At 38.2% G+C, this 17,096-nt stretch overlaps 2 protein-coding genes across 9 annotated transcripts in view; both read left to right on the forward strand.

The window, feature by feature from the left end:
• Positions 1-14,633, forward strand: part of LOC120461082 (ATP-binding cassette sub-family C member 5) — a 48,142-nt gene extending 33,509 nt beyond the window's left edge. Inside the window, exons 19-29 of the mRNA XM_039649194.2 lie at positions 2,954-3,083; positions 3,202-3,355; positions 5,214-5,342; positions 6,534-6,720; positions 6,849-6,938; positions 7,725-7,917; positions 8,020-8,179; positions 9,123-9,201; positions 9,285-9,398; positions 12,282-12,446; positions 13,342-14,633. Of these exons, the coding sequence (XP_039505128.2) occupies positions 2,954-3,083; positions 3,202-3,355; positions 5,214-5,342; positions 6,534-6,720; positions 6,849-6,938; positions 7,725-7,917; positions 8,020-8,179; positions 9,123-9,201; positions 9,285-9,398; positions 12,282-12,446; positions 13,342-13,443 (1,503 nt within the window). The 3' untranslated portion in view covers positions 13,444-14,633. The remainder of the gene's footprint in view (positions 1-2,953; positions 3,084-3,201; positions 3,356-5,213; positions 5,343-6,533; positions 6,721-6,848; positions 6,939-7,724; positions 7,918-8,019; positions 8,180-9,122; positions 9,202-9,284; positions 9,399-12,281; positions 12,447-13,341) is intronic.
• Positions 14,634-14,954: 321 nt separating this feature from the next.
• The window catches only part of med12 (mediator complex subunit 12), a 33,664-nt gene continuing 31,522 nt past the window's right edge, over positions 14,955-17,096 (forward strand). For 3 of the 8 annotated variants that reach the window (XM_039648487.2, XM_089134791.1, XM_039648491.2), the window contains exons 1-4: positions 14,955-15,256; positions 16,238-16,342; positions 16,442-16,633; positions 16,803-16,962. In XM_039648487.2, the coding sequence (XP_039504421.2) occupies positions 15,155-15,256; positions 16,238-16,342; positions 16,442-16,633; positions 16,803-16,962 (559 nt within the window). In that variant the 5' untranslated portion in view covers positions 14,955-15,154. The remainder of the gene's footprint in view (positions 15,257-16,237; positions 16,343-16,441; positions 16,634-16,802; positions 16,963-17,096) is intronic. The other 5 variants (XM_039648488.2, XM_039648489.2, XM_039648490.2 and 2 more) reach the window with 2 other exon arrangements.

Raw genomic sequence — 17,096 nt, forward strand, 5'->3', positions numbered from 1 at the left:
TGTTCAACCTTTAAAGATTGTCCTAAAAAGAAAAATTTTAAGATGTTGGAAAACTCTTATTTAAACACTTAAAAAAAAATACCATTGTAAACAGTAGGATGTTTATTGGCTATTTTCACTCCATGTACATATTTTCACTACTTTTATTAATTAATATTAAGACATTATAAATGATAATAACTAAAGTTAATTTCATCTACACCCTAAATTAAGCTTAGTGATTTATTGTCAGCCCTAGTGCTACCAGAATGTTTTTTTTTTTTTTTTTTGTAGAACTCGCTGTGAGTTCTCATTTGAGGTGATGCTGCCCTCAACTTTGAGTCTGGAACCCTGAGTTAAAATAAAACAGCATATCATAATGTTAAGTCTATTTATTATTAAAGAATTTGTCAGTATTACAGTTATTTTGGGTGAAATTTGAATAATTGCATTGCAAGCTGAGTGTGCCCCTAAATTTTCTGCTTGCGCTCCTAAAATTTTCAGTCAGGGGCAACAGCGCTCCTAGTAAAAAAAGTTAGTCTGGAGCCCTGCCACAACAGTATAGCTCGAACCTTGTGTTCTCATCATTTTAATGATGAATCATTCAAAATCATAAATGAATTCAAATGTGGATTCGCAAGCCGGTTGTTCCCGAAGGAGGGCTCAGTATCCAGTGTATATGGATCAGGTTCGTCCTCCTTCGAATCACAATCTGTAAATATTATTAATAATGTTTCGCGTCACTCAAAGGAGGTGTTTAGGAAAATGAATCGTCGAACGAATCATTTGGGAGTCGTTGAGCAAATCGGGTAAAAATAAATGCACATTATAAGACAAATAAAGTGTTTTTTATCCTTGCATGCGTGTTAAACTATTTTTGGGAACTCCCAAAACAAAAATAGGAATATTTCAAATGCTATGATAGGGGCTCTTTAACATATTAATAACGGTAAATTAAGCATAACTACATCCAACTAAACCTCAACCAAACCTTAATCATGTCCTAAAATGAAGTGTAACTGAAATCTTTTGTAACACTATAAATGTCTTTTGATTCATCCTTGCTGAATAAAATTATTATTTTCTTTAAAAAACAAAAAACAAAAGCATACTTGGTACATAATTTATTTAGGTTTAATTTGTTGCATGCTGTTCACTTTTGAAAAAAAACTTTTGCTGATAATTTACTCACCCTCATGTCATCCAAGATGTCCATGTCATTCTTTCTTCAGTCGAAAAGAAATTAAGGTTTTTTGATGAAAACATTCCAGGATTTTTCTCCATATAATGCACTTCAATGGGAACCAAACGGTTCAAGGTCCAAAAGACAGTTTCCGTGCAATCTGCAAACTGTTCAAAGTACTTTAAACGATTCCAGATGATGAATAAGGGTCTTGTCTAGCGAAACGATCACTCATTTAATAAATAAATAACAAAGTTTAAGTTTTATAAGCTCAAATGGTCGCCTTGCTCTGTTCTGTGAAGCACGTTCGTGACTCTCCTGTTCGAACTCGTTCATCAAAATGAACGAATCTTTTTCCGAGTCAGTTCGTTCGTTGAATGAACCAAATCGTCTGGAATCGTTTAAAGCCCTTTGAACAGTTTGCAGTTTGTACTGAAACTGTCTTTTGGACCTTGAACTGTTTGGTTCCCACTGAAGTGCATAATATGGAGAACAATTCTGGAATGTTTTCATCAAAAACCTTAATTTCTTTTCGACTGAAGAAAGAAAGACATGGACATCTTGGATGACATGAGGGTGAGTAAATTATCAGCAAAAGTTTTTTTCAAAAGTGAACTACTCTATATCATTCAAATTCATGTTTCCTTCAAATCTATTTTTTCTAACCTGACGTATCGGGTGTGTCGTCAAGAGGGAATAACTGTGAACATGATCCTGGGCCCTGTGATGGTGGAGACCCTCGGGTCCTGGGCACTTTGAATTTTGATCCTAATGATCATGATCCTAATACGCAGTTGTTTATAGGGTTAGTTCACACAGACAAGAACATTTTGTCATTAATTACTCGTCCATATGTCGTTCCAAACCCGTAAAACTTTCGTTCATCTTCTTTTCACAAATTAAGATCTTTTAATAAAATCTGACAGATTTCTATCCCTCCATTGACAGCTCTGCAACAACAAGTTAACCCCAGAAAGGTAGTGAGAACATTCATTAAAGTAATCCATGTGACTCTAGTGGTTTAACCTCAATTTTATGAAGTTGTTTGTTTGAGCAAAACCATAATTGAACCACTTTATTTACAAAATATTAATCTGTTGCGTGTTCACACATTTAGTGTGATGCTTTTGTGAACGCACATTGGAGATTAATATTTTGAAGTGATAAATTAATATTTTGAAGTGACAAATTATGTTTTTTGCGCCAACAATACACTTAAAGTCGCTTAACTCGCTTTATAAAGTTACTGTCAATGTAGGGACAGAGATATCTCAGATTTCACCAAAAGATGTTCATTAATGTTCAGAAGATGAACGAAAGTCTTACGGGGCGACATGAGGGTGAGTAATTACCGACAGAATTGGTTTTTGGGAGAACTATCCCTTTAAACCTTTTGCTGTCCTATAAAGTATTTCTATATACCAGCGTACTGTATATCTGTTAACAAAGAAATCCCTCCGTTTCACTGTGGCTGAAGTTGATCGATCTTTGCTGAATGATGATGTCAGACTCAGTATTGATCACTTCCAGTGTAACGTCTCATCTGGACTTCACAGAGCTCAGGCAAAAGCATTTCTGTATGCTTGCCAAGGTTTCCCTTCATATAATCTAGCTATTATGGCTGTTTGACTGTTTGTGTACATCCCTGACCTGTTTATTTGCATTGCAGACCCTAACTAAAGCATTTTATAAGTGTTTAAATCACCAGCCCATTTATTAGGATTTTTGCTGTTTCATGCATTATTAACACTGTTGTGTGTGTGTGTGTGTGTGTCATTGTTGTCGTTGCAGTGCACTGTGCGGGCAGCCTCGGTTCTGCATGATAAACTATTTAAGACTCTACTTCTGAGCCCCATGCGCTTTTTCGACACAACACCCCTGGGACGCATTCTCAACCGATTCTCCAGGGACATGGATGAGGGTGAGGAACCTCTCTCTCTCTTTCTCAGTTCACAAATGCGGGATGACAGTGGCGTCTCAAAGAGTTTTGATGTCTCGCTCTTTCACACATTGACTCTCTATTCTCCCTCTTTGCATAGTTGACGTGCGGCTGGCTATATATGCTGAAATGCTGCTCCAGAATGTGACACTAGTGCTGTTCTGTCTGGCAATGGTGGGCATCGTGTTTCCGTGGTTCCTGTTCTCCGTCATTCCTTTAGGGGTGTTCATCTTCACTGTCAACCGAATCTCCAGGTTTGGTCTATCAGATTTATTAAAAGAAACCAATAGTTGTGCTGTGTCAATGTAAAACAACAACTAAATATATCGGTCAGGCTGATTAATTGACGAATATGCGTTCCGAATCTACCAAAAATGATGCTAAACTTTTTCTATATATTCATTTAATTGTAATATGCAGGTAATTATTGAATTAAAAATATAAATGTATTCATATGTATTAAAGGAGTAGTTCACTTTTTAAAAAGCTTTTGCTGATAATTTACTCACCCCCATGTCATCCAAGATGTCCATGTCTTTCTTTCTGCAGTCGAAAAGAAATTAAGGTTTTTGATGAAAACATTCCAGCATTTTTCTCCATATAATGGACTTTAATGGGAACCAAACGGTTCAAGGTCCAAAAGACCGTTTCAGTGCAAACTGCAAACTGTTCAAAGGGCTTTAAACGATTTCAGACGATGAATAAGGGTCTTATCAAGCGAAACGATCGCTCATTTAAATAAAAAAAAGTTTAAGTTTTATAAGCTCAAATGCTCGCCTTGCTCTGTTCTGTGATGCGCGTTCATGACTCTCCTGTTCGAACTCGTTCATCAAAATGAACGAAGCTTTTTCCGAGTCAATTTGTTCATTTCGTGCGTTGAATGAACCGAATGACTCGAAAAAAGATTCGTTCATTTTAATAAATGAGATTGAACAAGTGAGTCAGTAAAATGATCTGAACTTCCCATTACAGGGTGCATCAGTCTGTGGTGTTAGTCTTGTTTAGGCCATAACTGAAAAGGTTCGCTCAGCATCCGCATTTGAGTGTGGCAGGCTCAACACATTCTGGACAACTTTTGAATGCCACTTGCCCGATTTGCCAAAACGTAATTTGTACCATGAGCCTATTTTTATTGATTAATTAGCTAGCCCGTCACATAACGCACGTCAAACAATGTTTGCAACTATGGTTGAAGCCCCTACTCTCGGCACACAGACTGATAAGGCAAGGCTACGTCACTAGTGTTGTATTATCTGCCTACCTTGATTGTCTTTCAAACGTGCATCAGTCGACTCCGAACCCATGCGCTGAACTCTCTCTGAACTTTTCACACGCAACTGACGTATCAGGTGCAAGGTTTTCAGCGAATCAACGATCAGAGAGTACATACGTTGTAGGCAGATGTTATCTCCTGTCATTAAATACGCTGTGCTAGCTAGTCATCAATAGAAAATTAACGGATTGAGAGTGGAGAAAAATGGATTTTGGCGTGACATTTATTGCGTGAGCGTGAGATTGTGTCACGGCAGATGCGTGAGAGTTGGCAATCCTGTCAAATGTTTTATTTTGCTCTAAAAAGACAACAGAACCACCCTCATGCATGTATTTACAAGGAATCTGTCTTACATATCAAGGGCAGGTTTGTCCTCTTTCACCTTCATTTTAAGAAAAGTTTCATTCATTACTGACATTATTCACAAGCCTTGGCTTTTTATATATGCACTTACAAGCTCAAATCAGGCTAGTTTTTCATCACTGCAGACAGACTCTGCTGTCCTGTCTGCGATGTGAGAGGCCTCATAAAGCCCCGTATAAATCAGTTCAGAAGCCAGCAATGACTGCAGCTCAGCCAGGAAGATCCCCTCAGTCTCACTATTATTGTCCCCTGCGGGCCTCCATCTCACCACTAACCTGTCACATCACAGGCAGTTCTGTGAGCCACACCGATAAGCAGATGAGATGAGCCAGAGCTTTGATCAAAACTCAGCCGTATATCGCTGCTCATATTTCATGACTGGGTGACTTTTTGTCAGGGACTGAAAAAAAAATAAGAAAAAAAAAATATATATATATAAATAAATGTACTTTTCCGATTGTCCTTTTTATCCAAAGGGTTCTCATTCGTGAGCTGAAGCGTCTGGAAAATATCAGCCAATCCCCTTTCACCTCTCATATCACCAGCAGTCTGCAAGGACTGTCCACTATCTATGCTTACGGCAGGGGTGCTGACTTCCTACACAGGTAATATTCAGACAACATGATGTCCTCCATGACTTTACAGAACTTAGTTATGCTGGGGAAACTTTACTTGAGGTCTTTATGTACCATGGCCCTAGAAAGTATACTCAAAAAGACACCCTCACAAATGTCATTGCATAAGATAATAATGAAAAATCAATGAGCAATCAAATTTGAGGACTGGAACAAACTGTTTTGTATTGTAACGAAGGTTATAGTTATAAACGAATGTACTTAATGAATGCATATTCTTCCGCTCAAATGTTTGGTGTCAGTAAGATTTTATTATTATTATTATTATTATTATTTAAGAAATTAATACTTTTCAGCAAGGACACGTTAAATTGACCAAAAGTGACGGTAAAGGCCTTTATACAGGTGAAACTGATTAGAATATCGTGCAAAAGTTCATTTATTTCAGTAATTCAACTTGAAATGCTTGAAAGCTGAAACTAATATATTATATAAACTCATTACATGCAAAGTGAGATATTTCAAGCCTTTATTTGCTAAAATTTTGATGATTATAGCTTACAGCTTATGAAAACCTTTTCGAGTTACAAAAGACTTCTATTTCAGATAAATGCTGTTTATTTGAACTTTCTATTCATAAATCCCATCCACTTTGGGACATATTTTGGATTTCCACCTGGAATTGACTAAATGTTCATCCTACACACATACTGTACAGTGAAAGAAATGTAAAATTTGGTGTCACTGTACTGAAAAGCCAATGAGGCAATATTTCATACATAAAATTGTATGTGTTTTAAGAATCCTGAAAAAAAACTATCATGGTTTCCACAAAATATTTTTAACATTGATAGTAATAAGAAATGTTTCTTGAGCAGCAAATCATCATATCGGAATAATTTCCGAAGGATCATGTGACACTGAAGATTAGAGTAGGCTAATGATTTTGGAATTTCATCTTTGCATCACAGAAATATAATACTTAAATTGTAATTATATTTCACAATGTTACTGTATTTTTTGATCAAATAAATGCAGCCTTGGTGAAAATACTAGAAGTCTTTCAAAAACATTAAAAATGATCTCAAATTGTACACATGTATGTATATGTATATATATATTTACATATAATTTGGGGAATTTTTATATATATATCAAAGTATGTTATAAATGAAATTTCAAAATGAGGACTTTAGCTAAATATCTGTTCTATTCCAACAGGAATCAAGCCCTGCTTGACACAAACCAAGCGTGTCACTATCTGTTCTGCTGTGCTATGCGTTGGCTGGCTGTTCGCCTGGATCTTCTCAGTATTTTTCTCATCACCACTGTAGCCCTCCTCATCGTCTTAATGCATGGCAGCATTCCCCCTGCCTACGCAGGCCTGGCCATCTCCTACGCTGTACAGGTGCGCTGCTCTCACAGCCGAGTAGGGGACGTGCTGGATGCTTTTAGAGCGGGACTGCTACTTAGCATTGCTTACTATTCATCATAATTGTTATTCATTGTCCATTTTCTTTCCCTTCCAATATCCAGCTGACTGGCCTGCTTCAGTTCACCATGAGGCTCCTTTCTGAAACCGAAGCCCGATTTACCTCAGTGGAGCGAATCAATCATTACATAAAGGTAGAAGCATCTCTGACACATGCGTGCTGGTTGTGTCGATGGAAAATAGAAAGGGACAGTTAATTTGTTATTCAACTGACAAAGCTCACACAAGACTGAGCCCAGCGGTCAGTGCGCTGCATAGTGAGTCTGTTACATGTCGCTCAGCAGGCTTCATGGGATGCGTTTATTGCCAGCTAGAACATCATAGCTTATGACACAGCTTGTTTCAGGAGACTTTTATCAAAGCAGAGCAGTACAGCTGTCTTACTGTAGCTGCCGCCCAAGTGGCCAAGAGCATTTTACAGTGATTAAAGCTCCACTGTGTAACTCTTTTAGTTTATTCTTAGCTAAAAACACTTAGATCTTTCAAAAATATATTTGCTCATTAATGTATATTTACTTCATTCAAGTAATAAAGTATTCTCGTGAGTGTATGATATGCCATTGAAAATACATACGGGTAAGGGGTTCGCCGTGTTGCCCCTCCATCTTGAAAGTACATTAGCCAAAGAGGGACATACCCGTTAATTCAAGCTTCGCCTTTCGCGTTTACGTTTGAGTTAACAATCATGGATGAGGTCGAACTGGAAGCCATGCTAATCTTGGACTACATTGGCCACCGTAGGAGTTGAAGCGAAATCGGAATTGAGAGGAACAGAAACTAATATTCACTGGATGGTCATATACCTTTTCACCACTAGGTGGGGGTAAAAATCACACAGTGTGGCTTTAATGAAGCCAATAACTCTGTCTCGCTGAGTTCTGAAGGACAAAATATAAACATTATACCATTTATTTCCTCAGAACCTGGAAAGCGAAGGTCCTCGACAGATCGCCAGACCCTCCGCTCCCGCTTCCAGCTGGCCAGCGAGTGGACGAATCACCTTCCAGAATGTAGAAATGCGATATCGGGATGGCCTTCCTCTGGTTCTGAAGAATCTCTCCTTTAGCGTTCTTCCAGAGGAGACCGTAGGGATAGTTGGCAGAACGGGCTCAGGTAGACTTTTATCCTATCAGATGCTGTTTGTGTTCATCTGTACTGCGAGTCATATTACCGGTGGAGGAAATCGATTTTGACACAGGTTGGTTGTTTTTTCAGGTAAATCTTCACTGGGTGTTGCACTCTTCAGACTCGTGGAGCTCAGCTGTGGATCAATCATAATTGATGGTGTCAACATCGCTCACATTGGTCTGGAGGACTTGAGGAGCAAGCTGTCAGTCATCCCCCAAGAGCCGGTTCTTTTCATTGGTACTGTCAGGTACGGTCTACGTCACTTTACCAACACTAGCCATGTGCTTTCAGCTGAACTCCTGAAGTCAAAATGGTGCAGTTCACTTCCTTCAGTGTGTATGTTAGACTAAATTTCATCCATGTGGAATTGATCAGATTGTGAAAAAGTGGGAGCATACCAGAAGAATGGAGAGCCAAAACAAAGGCTCTATTTACTCCTCGGGTTAAGATGCGTTTTGTTCACTCGGATCTCAAATAGACAAGGGAGACACATTCCTGTTTACACCTGGTGTTTTAATCCATCTCTTTTGTCCACTTTCAACCACTTCTGTCCTGATTTCTTCGAGGTGAGGGTCTATTGGCCGGTAAATGTTTGTGTTTTTTCAGATCTTTTGATCTAAAGGACAAAATAAGCTCACATAATTTACATATGAACGCACCGAAGACGACAGAAAAAGACACAGAGAACAGCAGATTTAGTTTCTGATCTGACAGCCATAATATCACGCCGAACGCTGCGAGTGTGTGTTATCAGGAATGGGAAAAACATTGTGCTCATTGTGCACAGTTTAAATCCCGTCTGACAAGCGCGCATCCCATAATGTTTATGCGTTAGGTCGGTAGGCGGAGATTTGGAGATCTTTTGTGGCTGTTCAAACATATTCAACCACTTGAGCGATTACAATGCGAAAGCAATCCGGTCTAATGCGTTTTTGACTACCTCTGGAAGTGGTCAAAAGTGGACAAGCTCCAAACATTTTAGAACCCTGCCTAGGCCTGTATTTTGTGTCGCCAATTGTGATCCAATCGACCAAAACGCATCTTAATTCCAGCTGTAAACAGGGTCTAAGTAATTACAGAAGTTGAGCAAAATGTTTTGACAAAAGATTTTTCTTGATGAATCGTGCACAGTAAGACAAGGATCAGTTTATGTTGACCATGTGGACTAAGTTTGCTTATCTCAACATCAGATCAAATCTGGATCCCTGGGGTCACTATACTGATGCACAGATCTGGGAAGCACTTGAGAAAACGCACATTAAGGACATGGTGAGTAAAAGCAGGAGGTTTTGGAATTATTTTCCAAATGTCTATGACTAGCTGTGTATTTTAATGTGTTGATTTGGTTTCAGGTTAGCCAGTTGCCTAATTCACTGCATTCAGAGGTGACAGATAATGGAGAGAACTTCTCAGTGGGAGAGAGACAACTTCTATGTGTGGCCAGAGCTCTTCTAAGACACAGCAAGGTATAACTCCTGATCACTTCTTCTCAGGATCTGCTCTTTAATTAACAACCAATTGGTCACGCAGAAGCAAACAAACATGCTTAAAATGTATTAATATTACCAGTAACTCTATTTTGATGATCTATATTTAGTGACGCTTTATCTTTTAATTTTCCTGTGTGGTGGCATATAAACTCACCTAAAGGATTATTAGGAACACCTGTTCAATTTCTCATTAATGCAATTATCTAATCAACCAATCACATGGCAGTTGCTTCAGTGCATTTAGGGGTGTGGTCCTGGTCAAGACAATCTCCTGAACTCCAAACTGAATGTCAGAATGGGATAAAAAGGTGATTTAAGCAATTTTGAGCGTGGCATGGTTGTTGGTGCCAGACGGGCCGGTCTGAGTATTTCACAATTTGCTCAGTTAGGGGGATTTTCACGCACAACCATTTCTGGAGTTTTTCAAAGAATGGTGTGAAAAGGGAAAAACATCCAGTATGCGGCAGTCCTGTGGGCGAAAATGCCTTGTTGATGCTAGAGGTCAGAGGAGAATGGGCCGACTGATTCACGCTGATAGAAGAGCAACTTTGACTGAAATAATCACTCGTTACAACCGAGGTATGCAGCAAAGCTTTTGTGAAGCCACAACACACACAACCTTGAGGCGGATGGGCTACAACAGTAGATGACCCCCTCATCTCCCCTACAAATAGGAAAAAGAGGCTTCAATTTGCAAGAGCTCACCAAAATTGGACAGTTGAAGAGTGGAAAAATGTTGCCCGGTCTGATGAGTCTTGATTTCTGTTGAGACATTCAGATGGTAGAGTCAGAATTTGGCGTAAACAGAACGAGAACATGGATCCATCATGCCTTGTTACCACTGTGCAGGCTGCTGGTGGTGGTGTAATGGTGTGGGGGATGTTTTCTTGGCACACTTTAGACCCCTTAGTGCCAAATGGGCATCGTTTAAATGTCACAGCCTATCTGAGCATTGTTTTTGACCATGTCCATCCCTTTATGGCCACCATGTCCCCTTCCTCTGATGCCTACTTCCAGCAGGATAATGCATCATGTCACAAAGCTCGAATCATTTCAAATTGGTTTCTTGAACATGACAATGAGTTCACTGTACTAAAATGGCCCCCACAGTCACCAGATCTCAACACAATAGAGCATCTTTGGGATGTGGTGGAACGGGAGCTTCGTGCCCTGGATGTGCATCCCACAAATCTCCATCAACTGCAAGATGTTATCCTATCAATATGGGTCAACATTTCTAAAGAATGCTTTCAGCACCTTGTTGAATCAATGCCACGTAGAATTAATGTAGTTGTGAAGGTGAAAGGGGGTCAAACACAGTATTAGTATGGCGTTCCTAATAATCCTTTAGGTGAGTGTATGCACCCAAACATGAAAATTGTGTCATCATTTTCTCACCCTCATGTCGTTCCAAACTTGTATGTCTTTCTCTCTTCTGTGGAACATAAAATAGCATATTTTGAAGAATGTTGTCAACCAGTTTTACACTTTAAAATTGATGAACTGGTTTATTTTGCTGGCCTTACTCTATTTGATTATAAGATTAGTTGCAGTATATTATTTGCATCATTGTTTCTCTCCTGCTGTTGGGAAGCACTGATCTACAATTCTGGTGAATCTCAGCTGTTGTAAAATGGTGAAACATTGCCACCACATGGCAGACAGTGAATGACTATTGCTAGTATACAATTTTATCCAATCTTTTCTTTTTGTTTTTGAAACTTGCCGATCATGTAAACCTGAGAAGCTTTGCACAAAATGTGCAATTATATCAGAAAGCGATATGATGGAACTATCTGTACAAAACAGTTCACATGGAATTATTATATCAGGAATTACATCTGATCTGTAACAAGCAGTTTGCTCACAGTTTAAAAATGCTCTTCTGGGAAAAATTATACCAGTGGTTTAACCATTGTCCACAACAATATTAGAAGAAACAAAACTCTTGAATGAACAGCCTTGAAACACACAGCATTACTCAATGAGTTGACGTAATTTCCACTTAAACAGGAAGGCAGAAAGAGATATATCGAGTAGCCCCTCCCCCCCTTTAAAATTGTCAATAGTGATTGGTTTATATCACTGCTCAGCAAAGCTGCATTCAAGAGCTTGTGACAGTCTAAATTTAATATCACCCCCTTTAAATTTAATATGAAACTGTTACTAAAGCAAAACAGTGACCATAATTATGTTGAGGATGTGTATTCACGTTGGTGAATGGCACCGGTGTTATCTCTTCCACTCGATAGTCTGTCTAACTGTTTTTCCTCCTAACTCCTCCATCACTTTAAAATATAGCATTCTGTGTAGGATTCAGATGGGTCCGATTCGTTGGTGATCTGCGTCGACTTTGTACTCTTGTGTCTCTGGACCGAAGCAGACTCACGACTCCCTGGTTTTAGATTGGTTCACGTTGTGACACTAACGTGAAACCAGACTTCATATTTACACTGTCTGACTCTGAATCGTTCCCTATACTCCCCTAAATTCTTGCGGTTAGCTAACATCATGTATTCATTTAAGGCAGAAACATTGAGCTCATTAAAGTCATTAAAGTAATTAACAGTGGTGCATGTTAATTCACAGTTGGCATCATCTGAAGTCCTTGAGTTGGCGCTATCTCTTCACAGGTGTTGGGTCATCTGAAGTCTTCATAAGAGGCTGGATCCAAACTGAAGCTGATGTAGATGATCAACGATATTCGCTTAACCTGAGACTGGTCATAATGTTTAAGCTCATCAGTATATGACCATTTCATGGGGTGTTGAAATGAAAAAGAAATGAGAAACAATTGTCCTTTGAAAAGATTTTGATTAACATTGGTGATCACCAATTTGTGCTGTATGTGTATTTCAGATCCTACTCTTAGATGAGGCAACAGCTGCTATCGACACAGAGACGGACCGCCTCATACAGGACACTATCCGCAGCTCTTTCAGCGGCTGCACCACTCTAGTGATTGCCCATCGCCTCAACACTGTGCTGAACTGCAACAGGATCATGGTCCTGGACCAGGGGCAGGTGGGTCTCCACTTTCATCTGCTGTGGTTTTAATGATAATCATACAGTGACCCCAAAGGGACATGTTCATAATTCATATGATAATAATCAGCTCCAAAGGTTCAACTTTCAGTCTCAAATTAGATAAATGTGTTAACTCTTGAAAAAGCAGAATGGTGTCAAGCTTTTAAGTCTATATATACACCATGTACACTGTAAAAATTCATACGCTTTATCTAATCAAAAAAATTGTGGCATTAATTCCTTAAAAGTTAACCATTTAAAATGAGTAAAGTTTACACCCAAAAATGTAACAAAAATATCTGAATAACAGACAGACGTCAAAGATTAAATAAGAACTATTTATATTTTATTGCCAACAATTTTATTCAGTCTTTATTGCCGTAATTTTAAAACAATCCTAAAACAAACACTGATCACCATAATGGTGACTTAAATGTAACTTTTTGTTTGTTTGTTTGTTTGTTGTTGTAAGTTTTACTCATTTTAAATGGTTACTTTTTAAGGAATTCATTTGATTAATTATTACTCAATTCTAATTTGTTAAATTTAATTAAGAATATTGCTTGTAATCTGTTGCCACAATTTTATTTGATTAGACAAAGCGTATTCATTTTTACAGTGTATATCTATAGAGAGCTGTCAAAAACATTAGCATGCGATTAAAGTGTTGTTTTGAATGTTAATGTCTGATGGATTCTCATTACATGTAGAATAACTGACTCAGAACAGTAAAGTTAGTTTAAGAAAAACTTAATGTGTCATTTGTCTAGAGATTGCACTCGGTTTGATATTTCGCATCAAAAAAAACTGCCTAGATGTATAGATTATGGACTATAAACAGTAAATATAGACAAAGTTATGTTCATGAAACATCTTATCATTTTTGAAATAGATCTTGGAGTTTGACACCCCTTCAAACTTGCTGGCCAATGAAAACTCATGTTTCCATGCCATGATGGTGGCAGCAGAAGAAACGCTCACCTGTAAGAACTAAGCAGGCGTTCATCACATGGACCCTCTGCTCAACGAAACATTCAAAGGGACGAGAGGCCCTCCAACCTGCTGCTGAGAAGATATATACCAGATGCTGAGTAAAAAACCTTCAAGCTGCTGAAACTGAGATTTTCCGTTTGTTTGTTATACTTTAAGAGAATGATAATGTTGTTGTTCGCACACTTTTGAGATTTTGAGTTCATACGGTATATGATGTCAAATGGAAACATTTATGTTGATGGCACTTTATTTGTGTTGTTGTGTGAATAATCCTGACTCTTGCGGTCAGTCCAAACAAGTGTTGATTGAGTGCATTTCTCACACTGGACTAGGTCTTCTGCCTGTGTTTGGTAGAAGTAAATTTAGCACATTGAAAAATGTAATTTATTGACGTTTTAATTTGTTTGCTATAATTTATGTTGGGCTCTATAAAGTATGCAAGATATGTATTGACCGTAAGGTATTATTGAATTGCCTTATATGCATCTGATGTTTTCATGCATATGAAGCCAACCAAAGATGACATTCAAATCAGTCAATCATTCCAGAGATCAGCACCAAAAAAGAGAAATGTGTTTTATTTTCATTATTCTGATTGTTTTGTTGTTGTCACTCATACTATGTAAGTTATGTGCCTCTGCTGTTATATATTTGATGGATATCTGTCAAAAGCATTGTGCAATTAGTGTCTTAGAGAAGAAAATGTGCAATTGATTTCTTATAATAATTCATCAAGACAGTGCTATTTTTATTTGCATTCTAAGTGCATATTTCTGTCTTAATGAAAATCCTAAAAGAAAATCCCTTAGATTCTTGAGGAGTGCCTGTAGTTCTTCATATCAAGACTTCACTGCATGATCTCATTAGGAATGATTGACAGTTGTTTGTATTTTCCCAAGCTGAACTGCACAGGTACCTGAATTATGCAGGAATTAAGGTCTATTTTTTAAGGAGTCTATTTTTATTATTATTCTTTAAATAAACTTATGCCATACCTTGCAGTATCTGTTTAGATATTAATCTTGGAAATATCAAGATAATTACAAATCAGTTCACAAGCTTAGATATGTTAATCATTAAGAGTTGCCTTGTTCTTTAAGATCCAGAGATGATAATTTTGTGGTTGTTTAACAAAAATGTTGATTGTTATAAAAATGTTTTATTGAATAAAAAGTATATTTATACATTTAATTGTGCAAGACCTTTGTCATAGTTGAAAGATAAAGATTATTTTTAAATGTTGTTCCTGCATGCCTTTAAACACAATTATATATATATATATATATATATATATATATATATATGTTTTTTTGTTTTTTTTTTTCAAAAATAGAACACTTTAAAAACAAACGTAATATGAACACTGTATAGGAAAAAAAAATATTAATATTTCATGGTTCTCACTTTGGACTTAGGAGTGGCTAAGGAGTGGCTCACTTTGGCTAAGGAGAAGCCTAAATGCATAATTATAATTTGTCTATAGTCACTCATCTAATACAAAACACAACACGAAACAAATTAGCCACAACGACGCTGCAGGAGCTCTTGGTCGAGTCAAAGAAGCTCCATTATTTTGTAGTGAAGGGACTTTTATGTTGTCTTGTATTTTCCCATCAATCCCGTCAGAGCGGAAGCATCGGTGAAGCTGCGGAGCTCTAGCCGCAGCAGCAGCGCTCTGGATCGGCCACACACCGGGCTGACATGCCGCGGGTATGATGGCTGCCTTCGGCATTCTGAGCTACGAACACAGGCCTCTTAAACGGCCCAGACTCGGTCCACCGGACGTCTATCCACAGGACCCGAAGCAAAAGGAGGTTAGGCTACTCTCCCTCTTTCCTCTAGACACATTTAACGTTTAAATAGTGAATTAAGAGTGTTTTTTCCAGGGCTGTAAAGACGAGGCCCTGCCGTCAGCTAACGACCAATAACAATGAACCGAACGGCTCGACTAGCTGAACAGAAAAACATAATTTATTGCTTTTAAATTATTTCGGTCTTCATCTTTAGTTGTTGTTGCAGATGGCTAGAGAGACAAAAAGGATATTTTATTTGTGAAACACCGCTTTAAAAATGACGTAAGGATCTATATTTATCGAGCTTTGTGTTTAAAGCCACTTTCATCGTCGCAGTGCCATTTAAAAAGCGCGTCATGTGAAATTTCCGAATGTTAATATTCATTATCTTGTGTTTTTATAATAATTAAAGAAGTATTTGCGATCAATAAAGCTTTATTTAAGATGTAAACAATCCAAATAGCCTGTTACTGTCGGGCTGTTTGTGTTTGTTGACAACTGCTCGTGGATTGAAGGTTTGTCATGGATGTGTTTTAAAACCTAGCGAGCTGTCTAGATTGGCAACATTTGTGGGCACCAATACCTCGTTCAGAATTGTGTATATTAATTATCTCAATTCATGGAAAAAAAAAAAAACGTTGTTACGTTACGTGCCTATGATGCCTATAAAAGACAACCATTATATCACAAACGTGTGACGACTGTTGTCAAGAAGATAGAAGCATGTAACATATGTGTGTGTATATATATATATATATATATATATATATATATATAAATGTAACGTTATGTGTGTGTGTGGATTGCATCACAAATCTTATTTTTCAGCATTGCATGTAATCTCTTACACATGTTCCTGCAGATTTTTCAGTCTGAATTCAGTTTGTCGTCTCAATGAATTTTGAGCTCTCATAGGGATGGAGGACTGATTAACTCTGATTAACTCTCCTGCACACTAATAAGATATGCATGAAGTAACTGAAACTCTTTCTCGTTGATTAGGATGAGTTGACGGCATTGAACGTCAAGCAAGGATTTAACAACCAGCCGGCTGTCTCAGGCGATGAGCATGGCAGCGCTAAAAATGTCAATTTCAATCCTTCAAAGGTAAGATTATCAATTCATTCAGAGGTCAATTGCATGCATGCATTTTAGTAGTCTCATCCTCATTCATTTACACTGGCGAGTCCTGTTTCTGCTTTTCAGATCAGCTCAAACTTCAGCAGCATCATTGCAGAGAAGTTACGCTGCAACACATTTCCAGACACTGGGAAGAGGAAGCCGCAGGTCAATCAGAAGGACAATTTCTGGCTCGTCACGGCCAGGTCTCAGAGCTCCATTAATAATTGGTTCACAGACTTGGCGGGGACCAAACCCTTAACTCAGCTTGCTAAAAAGGTTCGCTTTTGCCTTGTTCCATTTTGTGAAGTCTGAACAGATCACTTGTTGTATTTCCTTAATATGTTAATAGCGCACAAACCTCTGAGCATTACAGATGCTCTTTTATCTTGGGGTTTGCATTAGTCTAATTGCTGTGTGTGTGTGTGTGTGTGTGCGCGCGCGCTAGGTTCCCATCTTCAGCAAGAAAGAGGAAGTGTTTGGCTACCTTGCTAAATACTCTGTCCCAGTGATGCGATCTGCCTGGATGATTAAAATGACATGTGCATATCATGCTGCCATAACTGAAACTAAGGTGAAGAAGAGGCATGTCATTGACCCCTGCATAGGTAAATGTGCATCATTCTATACGCTCATATAAGAATTTGGCTGTTTCAAACATGCAGCATGTCCTCTTTTAATTCTCGAAAGAAGATAGGATGTCCTCTGATGTTGTTGGTGCTGTGTAATTGGTCTTTGTGCT

Source organism: Pimephales promelas, chromosome 9, assembly GCF_988280905.1.
Source record: "Pimephales promelas chromosome 9, fPimPro1.hap1.1, whole genome shotgun sequence".
NCBI lineage: Eukaryota > Metazoa > Chordata > Actinopteri > Cypriniformes > Leuciscidae > Pimephales > Pimephales promelas.